At 33.8% G+C, this 23,543-nt stretch overlaps 2 protein-coding genes across 7 annotated transcripts; one reads left to right on the top strand and one right to left on the bottom strand.

Moving 5' to 3' along the window:
- Positions 1-348: 348 nt before the first annotated feature.
- LOC144967847 (uncharacterized) lies at positions 349-13,218 on the bottom strand. Of its 2 annotated transcripts, none has more exons than XM_078905537.1 (4): positions 13,185-13,218; positions 10,758-11,067; positions 8,942-9,147; positions 349-6,176 (listed from the first exon to the last, which is right to left on the bottom strand). In XM_078905537.1, exons 2-4 carry the CDS (start codon positions 10,978-10,980, stop codon positions 5,325-5,327), a joined length of 1,281 nt encoding a protein of 426 aa, XP_078761663.1. In that variant the 5' UTR covers positions 10,981-11,067; positions 13,185-13,218; the 3' UTR covers positions 349-5,324. The 2 variants fall into 2 exon arrangements, with proteins under 2 accessions (XP_078761663.1, XP_078761664.1); XM_078905538.1 differs by having other exon boundaries at positions 10,758-10,948; positions 13,058-13,212.
- On the top strand, positions 12,971-23,050 carry LOC144967848 (ubiquitin-associated and SH3 domain-containing protein B-like). 5 transcript variants are annotated; one of them, XM_078905543.1, is made up of 7 exons: positions 12,971-13,081; positions 13,937-14,067; positions 15,871-15,990; positions 16,329-16,421; positions 16,986-17,124; positions 17,681-17,787; positions 18,287-23,050. In XM_078905543.1, the coding sequence occupies exons 2-7, from the start codon at positions 13,938-13,940 to the stop codon at positions 18,505-18,507; spliced, it is 810 nt and encodes a 269-aa protein (XP_078761669.1). In that variant the 5' UTR covers positions 12,971-13,081; position 13,937; the 3' UTR covers positions 18,508-23,050. The 5 variants fall into 5 exon arrangements, with proteins under 5 accessions (XP_078761669.1, XP_078761666.1, XP_078761665.1 ...); XM_078905540.1 differs by lacking the exon at positions 12,971-13,081 and adding an exon at positions 13,309-13,356; XM_078905539.1 differs by lacking the exon at positions 12,971-13,081 and adding an exon at positions 13,317-13,397.
- Positions 23,051-23,543: the final 493 nt, after the last annotated feature.

The raw sequence follows: 23,543 nt of genomic DNA, 5'->3' as shown, positions 1-23,543 counted from the left end.
AATTAAGTAATTTGCGTATGGCTCCAAGGAGTTAGTTACACCCGAGTTGTATCTGGTATTTGGTGTGTGTGTTTAAACAAAAATAATACAGTGCAAAACAGAGGAATGGTTTAAAAGACAAAAAATATCATCTCCCAAAACTCTAACTATACACTTCTTCTTCCTCATCCTTTTTCTGTTTTCCTTCTTCTTCCTTCACCTTCTTTTCCCCCTCCTCCTTCTTTCCCCCCTCTTCCTCCGTCTTCTTCCTCTTCTTCTTCCCCTAGTGCCGCAACCAAGTCCCAATCAAAAGAGCTGGAGTTTATACTGATTTCTGTAGCGTTATACAAATAATACAGAGCTATGTCAGAAAACATATCATTAGTATTTTATTATGTCATAAATGCTCAATAAGATCAATGACATATTATACAATAATATACAACATTTTAGATAAACATGTTTTCATCTCACACATACATTATGGAAGCTTACGATTGTAAAGAAGGTCAACAGAAACAGATAAAACTGAATAACTGTCGTAACCTAATCTTAAATGTCAGATGAATAGATAATATGGATTTAAATTATATTGTTTCCTTATCTGTCAAGGGACTGTGACGAAAAACAAAAAGAACAATTTTTAAAACCCCAAAACAACAACAATAAACAAAATACAACAACAAAACAAAACAACTGAGTGCTTAAATTTAGCACTTTGTTGGAGTAAGCCAGGCACTAGCAATAATGCCTAAAGATTAAATCATGAATTTATAACTAATTCATTGCTCCAACACACACACACACACACACACACACACACACTCACACAAACAAAAACACTCGTAATGTTGTTTGTAGCTCAAATATATTGTGACCCTTTGTTTCAAAACGGTATTATGTTGGGATGGTCCCAATGCTCAAAAGTCAAATTAAAGCCAAACTGATAAATAAAAAAATGAAACTTAGTTTTTTGTCGTTCTATAATAATACTACATTCATTATCCTCAATAAAACATATAAACTCAACCCAAGACTGACACTTTGTCTATAAATTCGATTTTACCCATCTAAGTCATCCCAACATAATACAGTTTTGACGCAATGGGTCACAATTTGACTTTGAATGTTTTTTAGTCCATCACTACCAAATACCAAATTGAGATGTTGAGCCACAATTTAAAAAAAAAAAGACAAACCCAAACATTTGAGAGAACTTATCAAGAGTTGTGTCAAAAGTAAGGAAATTTATATTAAGAAAACTAGCATGTCACTACTACCCCGACTTACTGGAGTGCCTAGTTAGATTATTTATAATTCATCATTTGACACTTTTTTTCTTGGCAGTCAAGACGTCGAGTTCAAATTTAGTCTTGAAAGTGTCGTTTGTTTTGTTTTTAGGGGTTTTACAGCACTTGCAGCGCATTTAGGTCGTATCAGTACAATTAAAAGGGAAGAAAATGGGACAGTAAAAAAATTATAGATTTACTATTAAAAACACCCAGGCAAAATAAGACAAGGGGAAATTGGTTGAAATGGAGAATAGAAGTGAATTTCAATAGCAAACAACCAATGTACTTAGTTTGAAATCATCTAAAAGTCCCTTCCAGAAACAAGCAAAGCACCCAACTAAACAACAAACAGATGATTTAAAAGGGGAAATAAAATCATCTCCCAAAACTAATACCTATACATAACTGTTTTCCCCTCAGCCAAGAACTGCTTCCAGAGCCAGAATAAAACCAAAGTAATCTCATTCCAAGACAAAGACAGAAAGCAACATGGAAAAGGAAATATAGGGAATAGAAGACACAACAACAGTAACCTCCTCGCCCAGCATTGGGGTAAAAAAAAAAAAAACACCACCAAGTGGGTTGGACATTGTCGTCAATAAGACATAAATTAACTTAAATTGCACATTTTTGACTACAACTATAGTAATAATATCAACTTTAAAATCAAACTCAACATAATACTGGTTTGATGTGGTGGGTCACAAAAATATAATAAAAGCATCAGCTCTGATGCATTTTTCAATACGAATTAAGACAATTTGAAAATATAAATGATTGTCAATAATACGACTAGGCAGATGTAAGATATGTTTGCGAAACATGATATCAAACCGAGATGTACTTTACTCTCAAACTATCACAAAATATTGTCCAATAAAACAATGTTAAAACAAGCCCATAATTGCATTTGATAATCAGACCTGCAGATATATGCACGTAGTATCACACCCATACGTTGATTTCAAGATAATAATTTACTTATTTATTACAAAAACAATAGTTTCGTCATGTAGAAAGATCATCCATCTGTATTGTGAGAGTTCATACAAACAATGTGTGTTATTCCCAGCCATTTTTAATACATTTATAATGTAAGCTAATAATGAGAAACCGCTTTTCAGATGTCAATAAAAAGTCAATTATTTTCACAATGCTGTTGATCCTGATACTTCTGCCACTATTGCGGCAAAACAAAAACAAGGGCTACAGCAACAGCACAACCAACAACAATACTTATAATGATAAATAATAATAATAATAATAATAATAATAATAATAATAATAATAATAATAATAATAATAATAATAATAGTAATAATAATAATAATCATAATAATAATAATAATAGAATTATTACTATAATGGAGCATTAACTTCTTTTCTACCTTTCCTAACATTGTGTGCACAAAGTTAACCATTATATTCAGCCATGACTTCTACCTGATCTTTGTAGTGCTATGCCAATTCTTGTGCAATTTAGCTGAACGCACTATAAGGTAATTCGTTTAATCAAAGGACATTGCTATAAACACAGGGATCCTCATAATGAAGTTTATGAAAAAACTAGTAGAAGAAAACAACACCCCCCCCCCCTCCCAAACAGACAAACAAAAAAATATTAAATTTTTAATTAGATGATATTATTATATTGGTGGTCCATGAAATGGGAAAATTGAAACAGTTCACTTTATCGACATATGACAATGAGCAATATGTAATTCTTTATTACAAACTCATATCAACATATGACAAATAAGTTATAACAAACACAATTCGCATTGCTGATGAGACAGTACTGATAAATTGCCTATATTGATGATCATAATCTATTAAATACAAACATAATATATTTAATATTAATATCCCATACATAATTTCTCTCAAGTTCAGATAATGTCAACCTTGCTTAAAGTAAAATCACCCAACTTTTACAGTCCATAGGTGTTGACTCCTAAGCCAGTGCCTCAAATTATGAGGAGGAGGAGGGTTGCTCATTGGGCCAGCAGCTCAACAGTGTAAAAAGAAAAAGGTACAGAAACCAACCAAAGAAGCTGCATACCTATCAAACAAGATGAAAGAGGTGAGCACTACACTCACGACAGCCAAACACCCAACTAGCCAACTTCAGATTGCTAAAAAGAGAATGTTGATAGCCACCTAGAATGTTCATTCTCTGTTTGTCTCCGGAAAAATAGTCAATGCCATAAGAGATATGAAGACCTAGAATATAACAATTCTTGGCCTTTGTGAAATTAGATGGACAGGTCAAGGAAAAATAGCAATGAATGAAACAACATTTTTATATTTGGGAGTAGGACAACAAACAGGGTGTTTTTTATTACTACCCAATAAAGAATTGTTATAGCTTAAAAACAAGAAATTATAGATCATCTAGTTTTTTTTTGGACAGTTTTTCATCACTATTCAACGTTTATGTGGTGAAAATTTCAGAAAGATGCTGTAAGCTGTTAAAATACAGTCGCACTTTTTGTAAAAAGGGAGAAATTTCAGCAGTAATGCAGGACGTTATGATCACCATCCAACAACGCTGTCTCAACTGGCTAGGCCACATCCTTCGTATGAGAGAAGACCACTTCCCTAAAAAAGCATTTGAATGGAAGAATCATTACAGCAGACAAAAACGAGGATGACCAAAATAGACTTGGAAAGTAACTGACAACAGAGACCTTAAAACCGGGAAGACATAGGACGAGGCATATATGGCACACAGGATAGAGAGGAATGACGAATTTGAATGGTCTAAGGTAATGTACTGTGAATCATATATAATGTCTTACCCCATTTGCTGGGCTAAAAGGACTTTACAAAGAACAAAAATGGAAATATCATACAGGTTGATTAAAAAAGAATATGGCAAAACTATCACGAGATATTAAAAAAAAAAAGAAAAACAATAGAAAGCACTAGCTTGAACACATGTAATGGTATATACCTTCAAGTTTTTATTTCATGTATTATAAATGCTCAATGTGCTTAAATCACCACTGGCAGCACAGACGACATCAAGCCGATATGAGAATTCATCCCAAATGCGCTGAAGCATGTCAAGGTCCAGTGTTGATTGCAGCGGTTATTCAATCTTTCAAGTCAGTTGTTTAAAGTCTATAGCATTGTTGTGGACTGAATTAGTGTTTATTTGATAGAGTAGTTATCTAAGTTTAATTGGGTGTCAATTTCACCGCTGTCATTAGTATAACTTCTGTTGTAGCTGAATTGTGACATCTTCCGGTCAAAGCTTATTCGAATGAAAACATGCCTTGGTGTTGGATTGGGAGAAAAGATGCATAAGACCTTGCTCTGTGTGCTTGGTCTGCCAGATCACCGGACCTTACTGTGTGTGACTTTTCTTGTAGGGGTTTGTTAAAGACCAAATTTATTCCACCACTTCCAGCAAGTATTGATGACTTGAAAGATCGAATAACAGCTGCATGGTTGGTGACATGCTGCGACACATTTGGGATGAATTCTCATATTGGCTTGATGATGTCCGTGCTGCAGGTGGTGGCCACATTGAGCATTTATAAAACATAATATAAAAACTTGAAGGTATGTACTACACATGTGTCCAAGCTAGTGTTTTTTATTGTTTTTCTTTTTTTAATATTGCATGATAGTTTGCCATATTCTTTTTGAATCATGCTGTATATTGCATATAAACAATAACAATATAACATTATTACTCAATATGAATGTTACAAAAATGTAATGTAATGTAATTTCAAAGCTGACTTCCACCATGCAATAAAACAAAGGTGCCAGAGCAATAAAAATGACAATAACTTGACAGTGTTGTAGTTGTATCTCATAAAAGAAAATGTTTAAATAAAAGTTTGTGTTATCACACCTTAATAGAATTGCTGACTTTAGGCCTCAATATATTTCCAGACCTGTTATTAATGTCTTTGAATCTCTTATCTTATACAAACACCTACACCTTATACATTGGAAACACTATTTGAATCTTTTTTTAAAAAAAAAAACAAATAAACTATAAACACTATTATGCATCAGAGAGTATAAGCAAAGTTTTCACTCAGGCACAAGTCTAACGACTTTGAAAAAATTGAGAGTAGAGTCGAGATCATATCCATTATGGTTGGCCACATAAGGACCCCTAACCCCTTCCAATTCAACGCCGCCAAAGAGAACTTGACCTCCTGAACTGCCAGGGCATGATGGTGTGTCATACCATAATTTAAAAACAGGCAAATCTTTGCCTCCGAGGCATTTCATAAAATTCCAATAATCATCCTGTTTGAAAGATATGTACCATTTTCGTTGCAATCTTGCAGCCTCTTTGGCATTATTCATAGTTTCTTCACTCACATTTTCTTCAGTAACTTCATTAATTTTTCCAATGCTAATTTTCTTTGGCATTCCATGAGGGTGGGAAATGAGAATGGCATAGGGACACCAATTATCAATGATTGACTGGGGTATGTCACGAAAACGGTTTGATCTGTCAACATCTAGTTCATACAATTTCTTAAACATATCTTCATCATGTATGGTAACCGTTATAAAAGCTTTATCTGATTTAGAGTTTAAATAAAATAATTTCACAGCATATTCCTGTACAATTCCTTTCTTGTCTTCACTATTGTAGAAAAAATCAACAGTCGACTTTGCCAATTCTTCCTCATCATATATGACATGCTTATTGGTGAATATTTTTAGATCTCCTTCATAAATCAAATGATTTAGACCCAAATCCTTTTTTCTGTGACAATTTGAAATTGTGCACGGGGCAGTTTTGACAGCATCAGGATTGTCCAGAACATAAAGGCCAGATGCTGTTCGAGCAAAACGAGTCCCTCTATGTCGTGCACATGCATCAGAATCTGGCCTTTTTGGACTTGTGTATTTGACTTTCACTCGGACCTGGTTTTGAAAAGAAAATTTTTTAAAAATTTATATTATATATATATATATATATATATATATATATATATATATATATATATATATATATATATATATATATATATATATATATATATATATATATATATATATATATATATATATATATATATATAAACATTTCTATAATTATGATTATTTAACTTCTACAACATTGTATCGAGCAATAGCTCTCATCAGGAAATGAAAGTGAAAGTAGATAGTTGTGTTTTTCGTATAGAAACAAACACCTTTTATGTAATTACGAACCTCCATAAACGCGAATCTAGAAAAATACGAAAAACACAACAATCTACTTTCACTTCCACTTCCTGATGAGAGCTAACGATTGATACAATGTTGTAGAATTCAAATAATCATAATTATACTTGAAATGTTTATAATAGCTCCTTTTATCAAAAAGTTGAGCACTATTATTTCATGGTTTTTGTTTTTATAATTTATATACAGTAGAATTACTTTAAACCGAAATTTTGGCGACCTTCTAAACCATTTCGGTTTAAAGACATTTTGGTTTAAAGCAAGTTCCCGTTTTGCGATGTTTTTCAAGGGTAGTAACTATTTAAGAAATTTGCTCATTTAATCGTATCATGGGATTCCCCTTAAATGTAGTTGTTGAATAAATGCCGTCTTCGTAACCATTAAAAATTTTTTTTTTTTTTTTGGGGGGGTTTTCGTTTTCAATTCAAAATTGTTGAAAGAGTTGAGTTCGAGATGAGTTCGAGATGCCGTGTTTTTTACATATCTCCATCTTGATCCAATTTTTTTTTCATCGATTTCACATAGTATTTTGATTTTAAACTCCAACATGTAAGCACAGTGCTTTCTTTTAGACATCTTTTAGTAAAATGTAAAGCTAAAATAAGATCGAAAGTTCTTGTGCGATAATTGATCATGAATGATGCGCAGCTACTCAGAGGTGAAGTGAAATGGAAATGAAAAGGCGTGTCAATGCTAAGCTGTCTACTATTACTACTATACACCTCTCTTTTGTTAAAAAGCCATTAGGTTCAAAGGCCTAATTACATAGAACCCCCCCCCCCCCTCTCAAACACACATTCAATCAAAGTGGAAATGAAATGGCATGTCAATGGTAAGTTGTCTACCACCCCCCTCCTTATTGTCATGTTGTTCCAAAGCATCAACACATGAGCGAGAACATCTCGCTTGCGTGATTCTACACCCCAACTCCCCCTCTGTCCTCATTTTTCGCCTGCCAGTCACCCGTTGTCTTCCTTTTCCAGTCTGCGATCGTGGTGCTGGCCAAACCCAAGTGCAGTGATTGAAGTGTTTGCCTACCCCCCACCCCTCACCCTCACCTTATACTTACGCTCTTTGTTTTAATATCGCCGCGCATTATTATGTGGGGCCACCGTCCCGAATTTTTGAAGAAAAATAGAGAGAGAAAAAGGGAAGGTGCTCTCAAGTTGTTTCGGTTTAAAGAAAGTCCTTCTTAGAAGTATTTCGGTTCATCGTAAGAATTAGTACAAAGATAATGAAGAAACTAGTACAATTTATTAAATTCTTTGCGGTTTAAGGTATTTTTCGGTTTAGCTTCTTTCGGTTTAAAGTAATTTTACTGTATATATATAAAAATATTATCCTCACTTCATCTGGAAATTAAAGGATTCAAACACCTGATACAACATCACATGGGACATTGTCTCAAAACAAAAAAGTTACTCAGTAAACACAAAAGAATTCAACTTACGTCTAGAAGAGAAATTTCACATAGTAAAAAAAAAAAAAAACCAACATGCCAGACTAAACAGAAAAAAGAGAACTCTTCAACTCGTGTTGCACAGAAGAAAATTCTTACAGTCCAAAACACATTACACAACCCAATGAACCATCTATAACATTCATCCCCCCCCCCCCCCCCCCCACATCCATCCAAACATGCCCATGCACACGTACACACATACATGTACAACAAACCTAAATCCAGAAACAACATTAGTGCCAACTGAACACAACAGCATTCCTCCCTGAAGATTTCATCAAAACACCAATGGATGGATGAAACAACATATACACACCCAGTCGCAAATATAAAATTATAAGTAGGAAAGAAGAATAAATTATAGCACATAGGTGAATGGTCTGGGTGTATCACCTCGATAGTGATATAAATGATGTAAAAAGTTTTACTTATGACAATTTTATCTGTACTTAAAGAATGATCTTATGTATACGGACTATGTTTGATATGTTAAAATACACAAATTCATCTTATCAATCATTATCTCATTCCGCCTCCAGATCAATGCAATTCTTCAAACAATTCATTTAATTTTCATTGACAGTATAATTAGCAGTTAATTCATTTTCTTTGTAGATTATACTATGCAACGTAAGGGGCTATATACATTTTTGTTTGAAGAGGAACTTCCTTCCAGACGAAGTGTTGGCACGTTAAACTGAGTGGTCAAGCAGTCCATTGATTCAGGTTTCAAATGTTATATATATTGGTACCCAAAATTATCAAATATTATTATTATTATTATTATTATTATTATTATTATTATTATATATTATTATTATTATTATTATTATTATTATTATATCATTATTATTATTATTATTATTATTATTATTATTATTATTATATTATTATTATATTATTATTATTATTATTATTATTATTATATTATCATTTTTAAATTATACAATGTAGCTCTTTCATGCAAGAAATTTTCAGAGGAATAAAAATAAAAGCTTACCGTCATATTAGCTTCAGCCTTGATATAACTCAACACATCAGAGCGTCTCAAAGACTTGGGCAAATGATCTATGGTGAAGTCATTGATGCCAATGAAGCCAGAATGATTATTGTGTCCATTCTTAATGCACTTCTCAAGCCCCAAAAAGTATAATTCGAGTTGTTCATCTTCAAAATTTTCTTGACTCACTTCCACAAAACTGCCACCTGAAAATAGGCAATATGTTTTTCAAAAAGTGGGGAAAAAATAACATAACACTGTCTACCATTTATTACATGGCTCATTAAAAAAATCTCATTAGTTATTTAGTTGATATTTTCCCAGGATACAATTGCTCAGAATTCATGACATTCAGTCTCAGAGTCAATCCAACATGATTTTCCAAAAAACTTTTTTTTTTCAAGTATCTTCTGTTTTAAATACAAGCTCTATACTCTATATCTGAATTATGAAATTTTCACAATTCAAAGCATGATTTGTCGGCTATCGTTAGCAAAATCAGCAAAACTGGGTATAACGATACCAAATTTTCATATTCATTTTTATTCCTTAAAAGATTCCCTTTCACAACATGCAGTGAAATCTCTGGATAATGACGTCCCTGAATAACGACAACCCCTGAATAGCGCCATTGACCTCTGGTCCTGATTTTTTTTGCTATTTATTATTAGAAATAAAAACTCCAAATAGTAACATTCATTTTAGTAAAACCCCTGTTTAGCGACATCGATATAGCAATAATCAGAAGTTGACACCAATGCTTGATTGAAAAAATCTAGCATTATCACATATTCTTATTTCTGAACAGGGAGAGCCTACTCTTAGCTAATGCTTGTTAACAACCAATGAGAACAAATGCACTGACTTCTGCCCCATCATCTGCAGACAGGAGAAAATTATTGCAGACAAGCTTGGGCTGGCGGATTTTCAAGTGAGCAATGGTTGCCTCATTATATTTAAAAAGCAGAATTGTCTTTAAAGTAGTTTGTAGTTAACCCCACTATCATCAATGAAAGAAAGAAAACAGCCCTTGACAAGTAGCTGAGTGATATCTTGTTTTATTATTAAATGCCAGTTAACAGGGTTGCCAGTTTGGCATTTTAAATGCCAGATTCCAAAAATCTGGCATTTTTGAAAACCGTTTGGCATTAGAAAAATCATTTGGCATTTGGCATTTTCATTTGGCATTTTCTTTTCTTGTATATTATACTTCAAATGACACCTTTTCTTAATAAAAAAAATTACCCCAACAGGAAATTTAGTATAATTCAAAAAAAAAAAAAAAGAAAAAAAAAAGAAAAGAAAACACGCAAGCCACCAGGATATGATAGTAAATTGTCTATCAAAAGTGAGTAGTTTTCTTAGTGGGGATGGGAGTCAACAGACTTTGGCATTTTTTTGAGTGTTTTGGCATTTTTTGAGTCTTCCCCTGGCATTTTGTTGAAAAATAATCTGGCAACCCTGCCAGTTAATAAAACAGCTGCACTTATGCAAGTATAAACTACAGAGGGAAAATGGTGTTCGAGCACTGTTTACGATCAATACAATGTCAAAGAGAAAGCGTAAAAATAATTATTCTAAAGTGGTTGGGACATATGTCTCATCACAGGCACTGATCTGCGCATCACATCCTTATATATTCACAGGTCTCACCACCCTCCCTTTTTCCATCATCTTGAAAACAACAGATTAATGACACCTCCTGGATAACGACATACTGTCCCGAGTGATGTAGTTATCCAGGGATTGCATGTATTTAAAACACATCAAACATTTCCAATACTGATGTTATCATTACTTAAACATTTATTTATACCTTTGAAAAAATCAGGACAAAATGTTTCCTTCCTCTCACATGTTTTCTTATGATCAGCCCAATGCTTTATCTGACAGTCTCTGTTACAGTATTTGGCAATTTGACAAACACTGCAGACTTTCAGTTGGTAGGAGCTATTACTACAACACCAGCATTTGTACTCCACATGTAGGTAAAATTTTGCATCCATCCTAGAATATCCGAGAGAAATATTGAACATCATCACAATACGCGATAAAATTATGTCATCCTCTGTTTTTGCTTTAATAAGATCATGATTTCAGGCTACCATTCTGAAAATTGTGTATCTCTCCAGATATCATATATATAAAAACAGTCAAATATCAAAATTACTATTGTACAAACTTTAAACAAGTTTTTTTTTTCTTTTGCATTGACATAACCTAGATAACATATCTTCCTGCACTTCACAGTTAATTCATTTGACTTTGTTTTGCAAAGCTTTACTCTACAAATTAAGTTCAGTGACATGACAAGAATAAACATACTGGCAACAGCATTTGCATAATAACCGAAACCAAAACTAAGTGTTAAAGTTGGATCGTTTACTCTCATTGGGCATTTAAGGTAAGAAATTGATTTGATCTCAATGAAACCAATATCACAATATAAAACGCTTTTCAACACGATTCTAATGATATTTTCGAATTTATGAAAATCAAATAATCAGAGGAAAAGTTATGTTAGTTTTAAGGCTGTAAACGTAGGCCTAGTCATATTTGTCTTTGTAATCAACTGACGGATTTTGTGACCTGAAACTTACATTTCCAGAAGTGACTACCATTTCGATTTCAAAACTGGCCTAAAATCGCCGCTGACATTTGTGTAAGGATTTTTCTGGGATGAGTTAGGGCAGGAAGGATAAAACTTTGACCGGACTTCAATGGGTTTTTTTTGTTTTGTTTTGTTTGTTTTAAAGGGTTTTACGGCACTTGCAACATATTAAGGTCATATCAGCACCAGCAAAAAGGAAGAAAATGGGATAGTAATAATTTCTAGAATTACAATTAAAGCACCCAATGAAAGGTAAGACAAAGGGGAATTGGTTCAAATAGGAAACAGATGTAGATTCCAAGAGCACACTTTCAAAGTACTTAGTTTGAGATCATCTAAAAGTCTCATCCAGAAACAAGCACAATCCCCGTTAAGAGAAATACACTCAAATACTTAAAAATCATAAAAAAATATGTAAACAAAAAATAATACAGAATATCATCTCCCAAAACTATAACTATACATTCGATTGTTTCCCTCCCAGCCAAGGATTCCGGCCAGGGTCAGGACAAAAAATTTGATTTGCCAATTTCTGATTTTATAATTATCCATAGCTAAATAATTCCTTGTTTTGATCAAAAGAGATAATAAAATGGCACTCATTCAAACATAAACCACACCAAACGAAATGGCTATATGGCCATTCCACCTGAAGAGAATGGGGCATTATAAATAGTTAAAATCCATCCATAAACAAGAAAGCTATGTATTCTTTTTTTCCAAGACCCATCACTCAAAATTCCTAAAATTCGGGCCACAGTCACGGCCACTAGGTCATTTATCAGTTCGCTGCCGGAGTGCCAGAAGGATGTTGTTTACTGTCTACCAAAGAACCTTGTAAAAGATTTTAAAAATTAAATCAGTGATGTAATACATATGTAAGCCATACATTAGAGATCTTCCCCTGATAATAAAAATAAAATCCCCTCTTTTGGCGTGATGTGAAACTACGGAAGTCCTTCGTCATATTATACGTCTCTCTTTCGAAATTGGATGTATCAATCTCCTTTTACTTCTCTTGTTCCTCTTTCTGTCTTAACAACGTCAAAACTGTGACTTTAGTCCACTTGACATCATCGTTGATAAAAGGCTCGATTACACACGTATGCAGTGTGAACAGGCACTAATTCGTTCGCGACCGGCACACGTGTACACGAATGTTGGGTTTGAACATACAGTTACTCTAACTCAACCTCAGAAGTCTCTGTCTCTATAGTATATAACTAAGTTATAGACGTTCTTACATAATTTGAATTTCATGAGTCTAGATCTAAATTGGAAAATATAAACAAAATTGATGGGTTCTTTCTAGCTAGGTCTTTTATTTCATTGACTTTAAAGATTTGAATTTCAAATAAACTTTTGAAATAGGAAATATGTGTGTTGGTGATTCATTGAATGATGATTGACAACGAAGATATCGCAAGGAATGAACGTTACGAAATAATTTCAAACATAACGTTCAGAGTGTTTTTTATAGAAAGTGGAAAGCAAATGCATCTTACTTCAAATCTAAACTGCTTTTGAAGGTAGGAGTTGAGTTATTTTCTATTTAAATTCATCGTGGACAATTCAAAGGTGCCAATGTTGGTTCCACCGGCCTGTCACGCTAGCATAGATAACAAACTGCACCTGACATTCTCCCTTTGCCGATAGACAAGGCCTTTTATTGTTTGATTCAAAGAAAAAATGAATGTGGGAATTCCCCAAACACGCCTGTCGGCTTAAAATAGAAACTTAGTACACTCTTTTGTACCGGAAACTACTAAATGTACACCAAGATAAGCAATAAGCACTGAACTGAGTAAGCTTTTAGTCTTATATCTAGATTCAACTTCAAATTAGGTAATCAGAATCAGAAACGCTTCAAAGACAAAAATAGTAATTTGTATCATATTAATTTGTCTCTTTAGCCATTAGAAAACTCCTCGTAAAAGTGGGTATTTTCATTTTCACCGAACTAGACTTTTTGATTTTCTCTCTGCAGCTGCAGGAACGACCATCGTTGAATTTTGATTGGTCATTGAGATTTCATTTTCACTGAATTTTTCTAGAACCTCAAGAATTTTTGACGTGTAGCCTAAGTGAGAACCAAATTCTTTTTAAAGCTGGCGATGTACTATCAAACCAGTGGATGAGAGAAAGAAGAAGAGTATATAATTTTTATTTTGAACTCATATTTATTGTATTCTAGCCTATCTATCTATAATAATAAGATGTGTAAGTATAAGTATGTATATTAATTATAATATAGTCACATTGTTGCAAATTTTTTATTGACAACCCCTTAACTACAATTTATGAAAATGAATAGACCTCTGATAACCGACGTTTTCAATATAAACAAGGAAAACACTTTTTCGAATTTGTTTATCTTTTTTCAGAATGGCGTTAAATCATCAATTGTTCAGTGACAAGAAAAATTCTAAACGACATCTTTTTGTGATGAGACATGGAGAACGGTGTGACTTTACATTTGGAAGAAGCTGGTTAAATTTTTGTTTTGATGACAAAGGTAGACTATGCATAAAAATAATTTTTTTTTTTTTAAACATGAAAAGTTCGGGAGGCCTTCCGAAAGCTCCTACATCCCCAGTATTCTTGTTTTTTAAATAATTTTCTAGTAGGGGGTTTGGGAGGGGGGGGGGGAAACATTTTTTTAAAAAGCCCCCCCCCCCCCCCCCCATCCCAAACTCAAACCCCCTACTAGAGCAATTATAAAAAAAAGTTTCCCCCCTCCCAAACCCCCTACTAGAACAAGAATACTGGGGATGAAGGAGCTTTTGGAAGGCCTCCCAAAAGTTCTGTTAATTAATTTTTGACAATTTTAATATCTGCTTAATTCATGATTATCTAATTCCCTAAATGCTATTGATATATTGTATTACAGTTGATGTCACATAAAAGCCAACATAATATAGTTTTATAGTCCCGCCCATGAGCGACATGAAAGAAATAGGAAAAATAAAGATTGAGAAATTTATTCTTCCATGATAAGACCAGAGCTTTGTGAATTAGACAAGTATACTAAATGTTGTAGCAGAAAACAGTGGTAAATTGGGTGGAGTGGAGAAGTCTAGGCATCAGTAACTCCAGGATTTTAATGGTCTGGGGTATCTTTCTTGTGAATTTACTTTTCTTTTCAAACGTGATGTCATAATGATGATCCTCAAAACTGAAGAGAGAGAGAAGAGGGGGTGCGAATGCATGTCTTGTATAATTCTTTAAAACTGTTTTAAATGGGGGCAATGTGCTTAGTCATGAAATGGTGACATGTTACAATAAAAGGAGGGGAGCATGAGGTTTGTGTTGTTGAACAAATCACTCATGTTACGTTGAATATAAAACATAAAATGATATGATTACGTCTATTTTATTTTATTTTTTTTTTAAAAGTCTGTCGCATGTTTTGCCTCTTTAAAAATGATTTAATTGGCGTTTTGGCAATTTTAAAAAAACATCTGGCATACGATTTGTGGCTGATTAAATAACTGGGGGGGGGGGGGGGGGGGGGAGGTGGCAGAATAAAATAAGTGGAGTCAGTAAAAAAAAAGGTAAAAAATTTAAATGTAGTATTCACTTGTCCACTGCTCAAAACTGACTAATAGCTACTCTGTAGGTGTGGGGCTATAGGTCAGTACTGACCTAGCCCTGGCCTATTTTCAATTGGTAGCTTGTCTTATGTGAAATCAATATTTAAGATGTTTTGAAGTAATGTTAGAGTAATTAAACTTGCACTGACAAATGGGCATTAGGAAGATAGTCGTCAGTACTGACGAACAAGCGCTAAGGTCAGACTGACCAATAGCCCTAGCCTATCATTAATGCTAATAACAATAATTGTTGCATAACTTCATATGAATTTATTTTTCTTTTTTGGTATTCAGATGTCGATTGCATCAATTTTTATTGGCTTTCGATGTTGTGATTTGAAAACTCTGTGGTAGACTTTTGTTTTCTTCTTCTTCTTCTTGCTTTTAAATGTATCAGAACAACAAATCTCCACATTTTTGGACCACATATTTTGTTATTTCTGGCATAATTTCACCTTTTTTTTCCATTTTCGGGCATAATTTTGGGGTTTTCCTGGAGGGACAGATAATAGTGTATTCATTATCATCATTATGACCTCGATCATAGTCTTTCTCTCCTTGAATTATAATATACAGCCACTGACAAAAGTTAATAATTTTCTCTATCCTATATAGTCTTCCTCTACAGATATATCCTTTTCTACAAACCTCTTCCAAAGACACAGTTTTTCCATTAAAAAAATTTGTTTGCTTTGCTTTATGATATTGTGCTGTAAATCATCCAGGTAATTACACTCAACGAGATCTCAATTTGCCAGTCAGTATGGTTCGGCGTGACTCATTTAAGGATTATCATAAAGACAGTCCTCTGACAGAGATCGGGAAGTTTCAAGCCAGAGCCACTGGTCAGTCTCTTCAATATTAGTTTACTACTTTTTATTAGATTGTTTTGATATTTGTTGTTTTTTATAATTTAGAATTGAATTAGCCATTTGATGAATGTCAATAATGTCTTGTGATGGTTGTGGAACTGTCTGCTTAAGTAGAGATGCAGACTTGTACAAAAACCCTTTGCTTTCAATTATCCGTATTTTTACGAAAATCCAAACTTTATGACAATTACTTACTAATTTTTGTTTTGAATGAACGGATTATTTCCTTTATACCAAGAATGGATATGTCTTATACTGGAGTCATATCTCTAACACAATGAATAAGAAGTCTTTTTCTTCTCTTATGACAGGAGAGGCTTTTAAAAAGGCCAAAGTCAATATACAGCACATCTACGTTTCTCCATCTCTAAGATGTGTACAGACAGCCCAGGGTGTCATTGAAGGTAAGACAACATTTATAGCCTGTGCACCAAATAATAGATCAAATAATTATGTACAGTGGGATCCGCATTAATTTCACATCTGAAAGTCAATTTCTGCTTAAAGTCAACAACACTTCCTGTTGGTCCCAAATATTCTGTTCTTTATCTAATTGTGGTCCATTGATTATGGCTGAAGTCAAACTTGCTTGAAATCAACCAATCTTTCTGGTCGGGCTGTGTTGGTTTTATCAGCATTTCACTTTAGTATCTTTTTCAATGATCACTTCAACAATGATGCTTGTATTCCTCCATGCTGGGGGTTATATCTAGTGGGCAATATATGGGATAGTTCCATAATGTCGATGCGGTTAAAAGGGATCAAATTATCAGTATTGAGCAATACTTTACATCTATTTATAAGCATTGTGATAATGTGTGACATTGAGTAATAGCATGTAATATGCATATTGGATTAAGAAAGGGGCTTTTAAAAATGCAATTACAAATTTTATATTTGTTGCTTGATTCTGGTCTGACTTTGACTCCTTGCCACTGTACACTTTGATTCAATTCAATAATCTCCAGGTCTGGGCAATAATCTGTTGCGAATGAGGATTGAACCATCAGGTTTTGAGTGGCTTGGCTGGTACAAGAGTGCTTTGCCAGTCTGGCTTACTCCAACACAGATGATGGAGGCTGGTTTCAATGTCAACAATGAGCACAAGTCAGTACCGTTTTACAATACTTATTATATACCAGTCATTTCAAAACGATATTATGTGGGGGGTGAACCTGATTAAAATTGTATTTTAATTTAAAGATACTCGTTGAATACATTTCTATTTACCAAGAAAATATAGGGCCAATAAACTGGGATTTCTAAATACCTCATTTAATTGCGAGCTCGTTGAATATGGCACCCACTGTATTAGAATTGAGTGATAGATAAAAACTGTTTTGATGGGCGTCCTGGACTTACCCTTGTGGGTTACAGATATAGCTCTTGTTTCTCCACAATTTCCTTATGTCTTGTTCATTTTCTTTAATGTAGCCTTCTACTTTTTGTTATTCTGCTCATGGTATCAGATTTTTTGAGTTTGCCACAACCCAAGCTGAGATATTTTTTGAAGATAATCAGCCAAATTTATAGGTATCATTTTCATGCTCAAAAAAAAGAGCTGATAATTGGTTCGACTCAAAGCATGCATTTTAATCTCCTCAGTTTTGATTTTTTAAAATTTCATTATTTTTTTTTTTTAATTCAATTTTTTTTTTCTCAGGCCATTTGTAACTGTAAAAGATCTTAACGTGGAAGAAAATGTGATTGAATATTATAACCGATGTCACAAACTGGCAAAGCACATTATCGACACACATAAGGATGACGGTAAGTACCAATATTTACTTTAAATCCTCATGGTATCATCACATCTGGGACCAAGGTATATCATGTACCATAACTAGTTAGTGCTATAAAGAATACACTCAAGCACAGTTTCCTCAGACTCCTCATTGGGACATGTAAAAAAGTCTGTGGAAACTGTACTTCAAGGAAACCATGTACAAAGAGTAATAACGAGAAAATAAAATTTGAGATTCAAATGAGTTTGAGGAAACTGTACTCGAGAGTAAGCTTATCGGTCATTATATAAAAGTCTGTTAAGAAGTTTTTTGTTGGGTTTTTTGTTTGTTTATTTAATTCTTGCCGTTGTTGTAACATTATCTGTTTGCTTTAATAAAACCTTTTGATTGGGCAGGGGGGAGGGGTACTCTAATCTGACTATATCTTACTGTTTTAATACACTTGGTTTTATGTCCATGAACTTTACAGTGGGTTTATTACGTTTTCAATTTTTATACCAACTAGTTATTATTGTTATACACAGATGGAGACATTCTTATTGTAGCCCATGCAGGAAGTTTGGATACATTCACCAGGGAGCTTCAAGGTAAACCCCCACGTGACTCACAAGAGATGCACAATATGTTGTCCAGTTTTTCCTACTGCTGTCTATGTTGCTGTGCAGAGGAAGGGCCTCAAGAGTGGAAGTTGTCTGCCCCGCCCATTCCACCTCTACAAGGATTTGATTGGCGAGTTATGATTTAACACCAGTGTTAGTTTTAAGTCATGTGATTAGTAAGTAAGTGTGATATCTTTTTACATGAGAGATTGATTTAGAATGTTATAGATTAGTATGTATTTGGTTTTTGGTATATCGATTTTTACTCATATGTGTATTTTTTTTTTTTTGGCAATGTTATGGTGCTGCATGCCAAGCATGTTGTTTTATGGTAATTTTTTGCCAGTCTTTCATTGTGTTTTGGATAATTAAGTAGGTTTTTGGTTCATTTTTTTATATGAATTATGATTTGAACTCTTTTAAATGTAAATATCAATTTGCATTATCGTTCTGTTGCACATTGACTTTCTTAGATGAGCAATTCATGACTACGGGTTCCACATTATGTTCCGATGGCTTTACTCGTTGAGAAGATTCACAAAATAATAATGGTTTATTTATTGAATGCTTTTTATTAAATTTTATACAATGCATTTCAGACATATTGACATCACATCTGATGCCATATCAGTCTCATTTTAAAAAGAAAAGAAATACTTGTAATTAAAAATATGGAGTATTAATATAAATTTGACTTCTAACCATTTAATATGACTTTCTAAATTTGTCAATGCAGATCAGTTATACAGAGAAACAAAATATTGGTTAACTGGTTAAATCAGACAATGAAATCAAAAGCCATCAAAGGGCAAAAACAACCATTGCTCTTGTTGTAACAAACCTATGATCTCACAATGCATACCTGCCAACCCTTCCGCTTTTGGTGGAATCATTCCTATTTTCACTCTTACTAAAAAAGAGGGAGCTAAGTAGGAAAATTAATTGCACTCCTTTCTCCGATTCCATTACCTAACACATGTGATAATATGTAGATTTGCCAGAATACTGTGTTTATGTGTTTGGTGGCAAAGATGGTGGTAATTTTGATACAGAATTATCTATTGTTAAGAAATCCTATGTTTTGTCTCAAATTCCTATTTATTGGCGTTCTGATTCACTCTCCAATGATGAGCAATGATGGTTCATTGTAGTCTTCATGTATTACTTATTTTTATTTAGACTTTGAGGTGCAGATAAACTTTCAGATTTGTAAGCCATTTCATCTTCATCCTTTTTCTTGCAAGTACTGTTAAATTCTTTAAAACGAAAACAAGACGGACATAAAAGAATAATGAGACAGGATTTTTAAAATTAAAAACAAAATAATAATCTTACCCCCAGACACCTTCCTTTCCAAATATGGATTTTTTTCTGGTTCACATGAGAAAAAAAAAAGTTTTGCTATGTCAGTTCAAATGATTTTATTTTTATTCAATCACTTGGATCACCAAACCAAACTTGAACTTAAATTTCTTATATAGAACAATAGATTGGAAGCTTCTAGTCTCGTAGTTCATCACATATAGAACACAGTTGATATTTGTTGTTACAGTATCTCTTTCAAGTTGAAAGGAGTGCCAAACTTTGAATTTTATTCAGATTCGACTTTACAAAGTTTATACCATATATTTTATTCGGTTGAATGTGACGTTTGTTGCCATTTTTATTTTTAGCCTACAGCAGAGGTAATCAATTATCTCCACATTATTTCTATTGGACTATATGAGGTTGATATAAGACACATGTTTGCGATGATTGCAACTTGCTATTTTAGTTATAGCCCGATCTGGTGAGCATTGAATAAACTCCGTATTATGAACCAAAATCACTCTGAAAATATGATTTAGGACCTGTAAATTTAGCAATGCACAATCGTGAGTTGACAGTTGGTTGGGCTTATAGCAAAGATTCCTATCCTTTATTATTTATTTATTATGGCTTTTTGTCCTTTTCCTTGACAGTAACTGTTATCCAAGTACCCAATGTTTAACAAATGTTTTTTTTTTCTTTATACATTGAAATACCGAACAAATAGCCTATTTCAAGAATTTTTAGAAATCATTAAAATCTTTCATAATTGATTTGTAATTCATTGGGCTTTATTTACGAATAGATATTCAACCGTTATAAACACTGTTCCATTCCAATCCAAAGTGTAAATTTAGTTCTCAAATAAAATGCATTCCACCAAACTCTGTTATAACAACAAGATAATGCTCAATACACCTTGTATCCTATAAGTGTAATTAACTGTCCAGTGATATTTCAGTTTCAATCATTTAGTGCTGGGTGGGGTTCCTGACCTCCCATAGTGGGCAGGGAGGTACTTACTGTGTCTTCTATCCCCCTATATCTGTTTTCCAACTTGCTTTCTGTCTTTGTCTTGGAATGAGATTACTAAGTTTTGTCCTGGCCCCGGCATGTTGGCCTTACTGAGAGGGAAACAATCAAATGCATAGTTCTTGTTTTGGGTGATGTTATTTTTTTCCTTGTAAATCATCTCTCTGTTATATATTATTATATTTGTTATTTTTAATGTATAATGAAATGTAAGCATTTGAGTGTATTTCTCTTTGTTGGATCTTGTGCTTGTGTCTAGGTGAGATTTATAGGTGATCCCAGACTAAGTACATTGACGTTATGCTCTTGGAATCTACATCTGATCCCTATTTGTTCCCAGTTCCCCTTTGTCTTCCTTTCTCTTGGGTGCTTTAATTGTAATTCTAGAACTTTCTACTATCCCATTTTCTTCCTTTTTACTAGCGCTGATATAACCTAAATGTGTTGCAAGCGCCGTAAAACCCTTAAAAACAAACAAACAATCATTTAGTGGACAATCAAGGGTAAAAACTGCTCTCGTCTCTCTTATCTTGTTAATATTATATCTCATGTCAGCTACCATGTAGCTTTCTGATTTTGTCATTGAATATGATATAGTAGTGACGATGAAGTTGTTAATTGAATCCCTGCTTAATTTGATCAATAATATTAATATGTCTGTGACAAACTTTTTAAAAAAGCGCCATTGCTTCTCTTCCCCCCCCCCCCCCCCAATTTACCATGAACAAAAATGTCCCAATTAAGAGGAAAACGAATGTAATTGTCCCTTGCTTTTAAATGAATAGATAATTTCATTAATTATCACCACCATGAATAATACTTGACCCATTTTTATTCATCTGTTTTGCTAGATAATCACATAGGCAATGTTGCAATGATTGGCGGTTTGCTTTTGCTGTCGTGTCACCTTAATTGGAATTGTGTAACATATTCATTAGATAATGAAGCAGGTTTAATGCGCCTTCGATTTATTATGGATTTCTTAGATAGATGAGTGTAGTGACCGGTTACATGTAAATGTATAGTCTTTAGATATTTTTCACAGGGCTACAAATGTAAAGTTGAATGTTATGAATAACAGAGGACAAAATTTTAAGGGAGCTCTTTATCAATATTATTATAGTCATCAAAATAGACAATGATGGAGGTCTTGATAAATTGTTCCGATTATGTCTGAGGAATTGCTTAGTTGGAATAATTTACACATAATGTTGCTGTTCCTTGTGGCTTCGACTATAATTTTCTTATTGCCTTTCATATTGAGTAATCTAAATTTTGAGTATATTGGATGTTTTCAAATATTTTTTTTTTTCCTCTGAATCTGAATCTTCCTTTAATGTCCACCTTCACTCATGAAGATTTTGACTGAACAATAACATTAAGGTGAAAATTCAGCGGTGATCTAGAAGCTCTGTAAACAAATCTAAAATGGGTGCATATGAGAAGTACTAGATGTTCATGTTGGTGTTTGGAGGTCAGGATTTGATATCACCACCAGGTTGTCATCATGGTCAGGCGTGCTGCTTTCCTCCTAGTTTGGAGTGACTTTCATTCAAGTTGATCAATCATGCAATTTTATTCATCGTCTTTGAAAATTCCAACTACAGTGTATTGGTGTTTTTTTATAATTTTTATATAATCAAAACAGGTAGGAATTAATTAGCTTCTCCTTCTTCCACAAGTTTTAGCACATGTAAGGCAAAACAGCAAGGGAATAAATGTCAACATCTATTTCATCCCTTCCTGCTTCACTTCTTCACTGAGTGGAAGTACAACAGCAGAAAAGTAAAATGGGAGATGATGAAATCTGACTCTATGACTGTGCAATAGATCAGCATATTATCCAAATGTATCAATCATTCATAACGTCCAAGTAACTGGGATACACTGACTTTTCGGCTCTAAAGAACAACCTCCTTTTCTTTCCTCATCGCCGACTAGGTAACAATACATGTCTTCTATCATCTACATTTGCTCACCTTTTATCTAATTAAATTGTCTTACTTTTTTCCTCGCACCTAATGCTCAGGAATGATGTAAAACTTTTTAAATACAAACAATTGAATATTGACCACTATTAAATGGAGTATGAAAGTCCCTTAATAGTGCAGCAATGGATATGATTGTGACGACGCATTGCTTATGTTGTCTATCTGTGCATACGCCTAATCACTACCTTCCAAATGAATGAAAAACTGTGATACTAACAACGGTATTTTAATGGTACCCGTACTACTTAATTATAAATGTCATTTTTTAAAAGCGATTGTATGTATTGTGTAAGGATGTTTTCAAAGAATTCTCACTTGTTGATGCTGTTATAAGCATGAATAAAGCCAATGTCTAAAATCTCTTGTCTCCGATTCTTTAATTATCAGATATTGCAAGCAACAAACACGAAATATGGATTTTGTTAAAGCAAAAACACTGGATGGGGTCTACTGACCTCCCATGGAGGGCAAAGGGGTTGCTATGTCTTCTATTCCCCCTTATCTGTTTTTTCTTTCCATATTGCTTTCTATTCAGGTCTGCATGGTCATCTGGTAAGGTGACTTTCTACATACGAATATAGTGATGGGTTTGAATCCCATTGTCGCAATTTTTTTATATTTTTTTTTTGGGGGGGGGGGGGGGGGGGTCCTAATAGCTCAGTTGGTAGAGCACTCGCTTCACACGCAAAAGGGCCAAGATTGATCTCGGGTGCAGTGGAGCTTTTATCTGACCCCCTGTCCACCCAGCAGTGATTGGGGAGCAAGGTCGGCTAGATCTGGCGAAAAGTACTTTGGGATAGACTAGATTGAGATTGCTCTGCTTTTTTCATAGCCCTAACAGAGATCCTTAG

The sequence above is a fragment of the Berghia stephanieae genome, chromosome 3, assembly GCF_034508935.2.
Source record: "Berghia stephanieae isolate SIO BIC M18660-M18661 chromosome 3, UCSD_Bste_1.3, whole genome shotgun sequence".
NCBI classification, from domain to species: domain Eukaryota; kingdom Metazoa; phylum Mollusca; class Gastropoda; order Nudibranchia; family Aeolidiidae; genus Berghia; species Berghia stephanieae.
The sequence above is the reverse complement of the archived record's forward strand: the minus strand, read 5'-3'. Positions and strand labels throughout refer to the sequence as shown.

What these genes read in the sequence shown, in the direction of transcription:
- LOC144967847 (XM_078905537.1), bottom strand. Translation starts at nt 10,980, where the DNA reads ATGATGTTCAATATTTCTCTCGGATATTCTAGGATGGATGCAAAATTT. An exon ending in TTGTCCTGATTTTTTCAAAG is followed by an intron (nt 9,148 to 10,757) that starts GTATAAATAAAT and finishes GCCTATTTTCAG; the next exon opens with GTGGCAGTTTTGTGGAAGTG. An exon ending in AGGCTGAAGCTAATATGACG is followed by an intron (nt 6,177 to 8,941) that starts GTAAGCTTTTAT and finishes TTTCAAAACCAG; the next exon opens with GTCCGAGTGAAAGTCAAATA.
- LOC144967848 (XM_078905543.1), top strand. Translation starts at nt 13,938, where the DNA reads ATGGCGTTAAATCATCAATTGTTCAGTGACAAGAAAAATTCTAAACGA. An exon ending in GTTTCAAGCCAGAGCCACTG is followed by an intron (nt 15,991 to 16,328) that starts GTCAGTCTCTTC and finishes CTCTTATGACAG; the next exon opens with GAGAGGCTTTTAAAAAGGCC. An exon ending in CGACACACATAAGGATGACG is followed by an intron (nt 17,788 to 18,286) that starts GTAAGTACCAAT and finishes TGTTATACACAG; the next exon opens with ATGGAGACATTCTTATTGTA.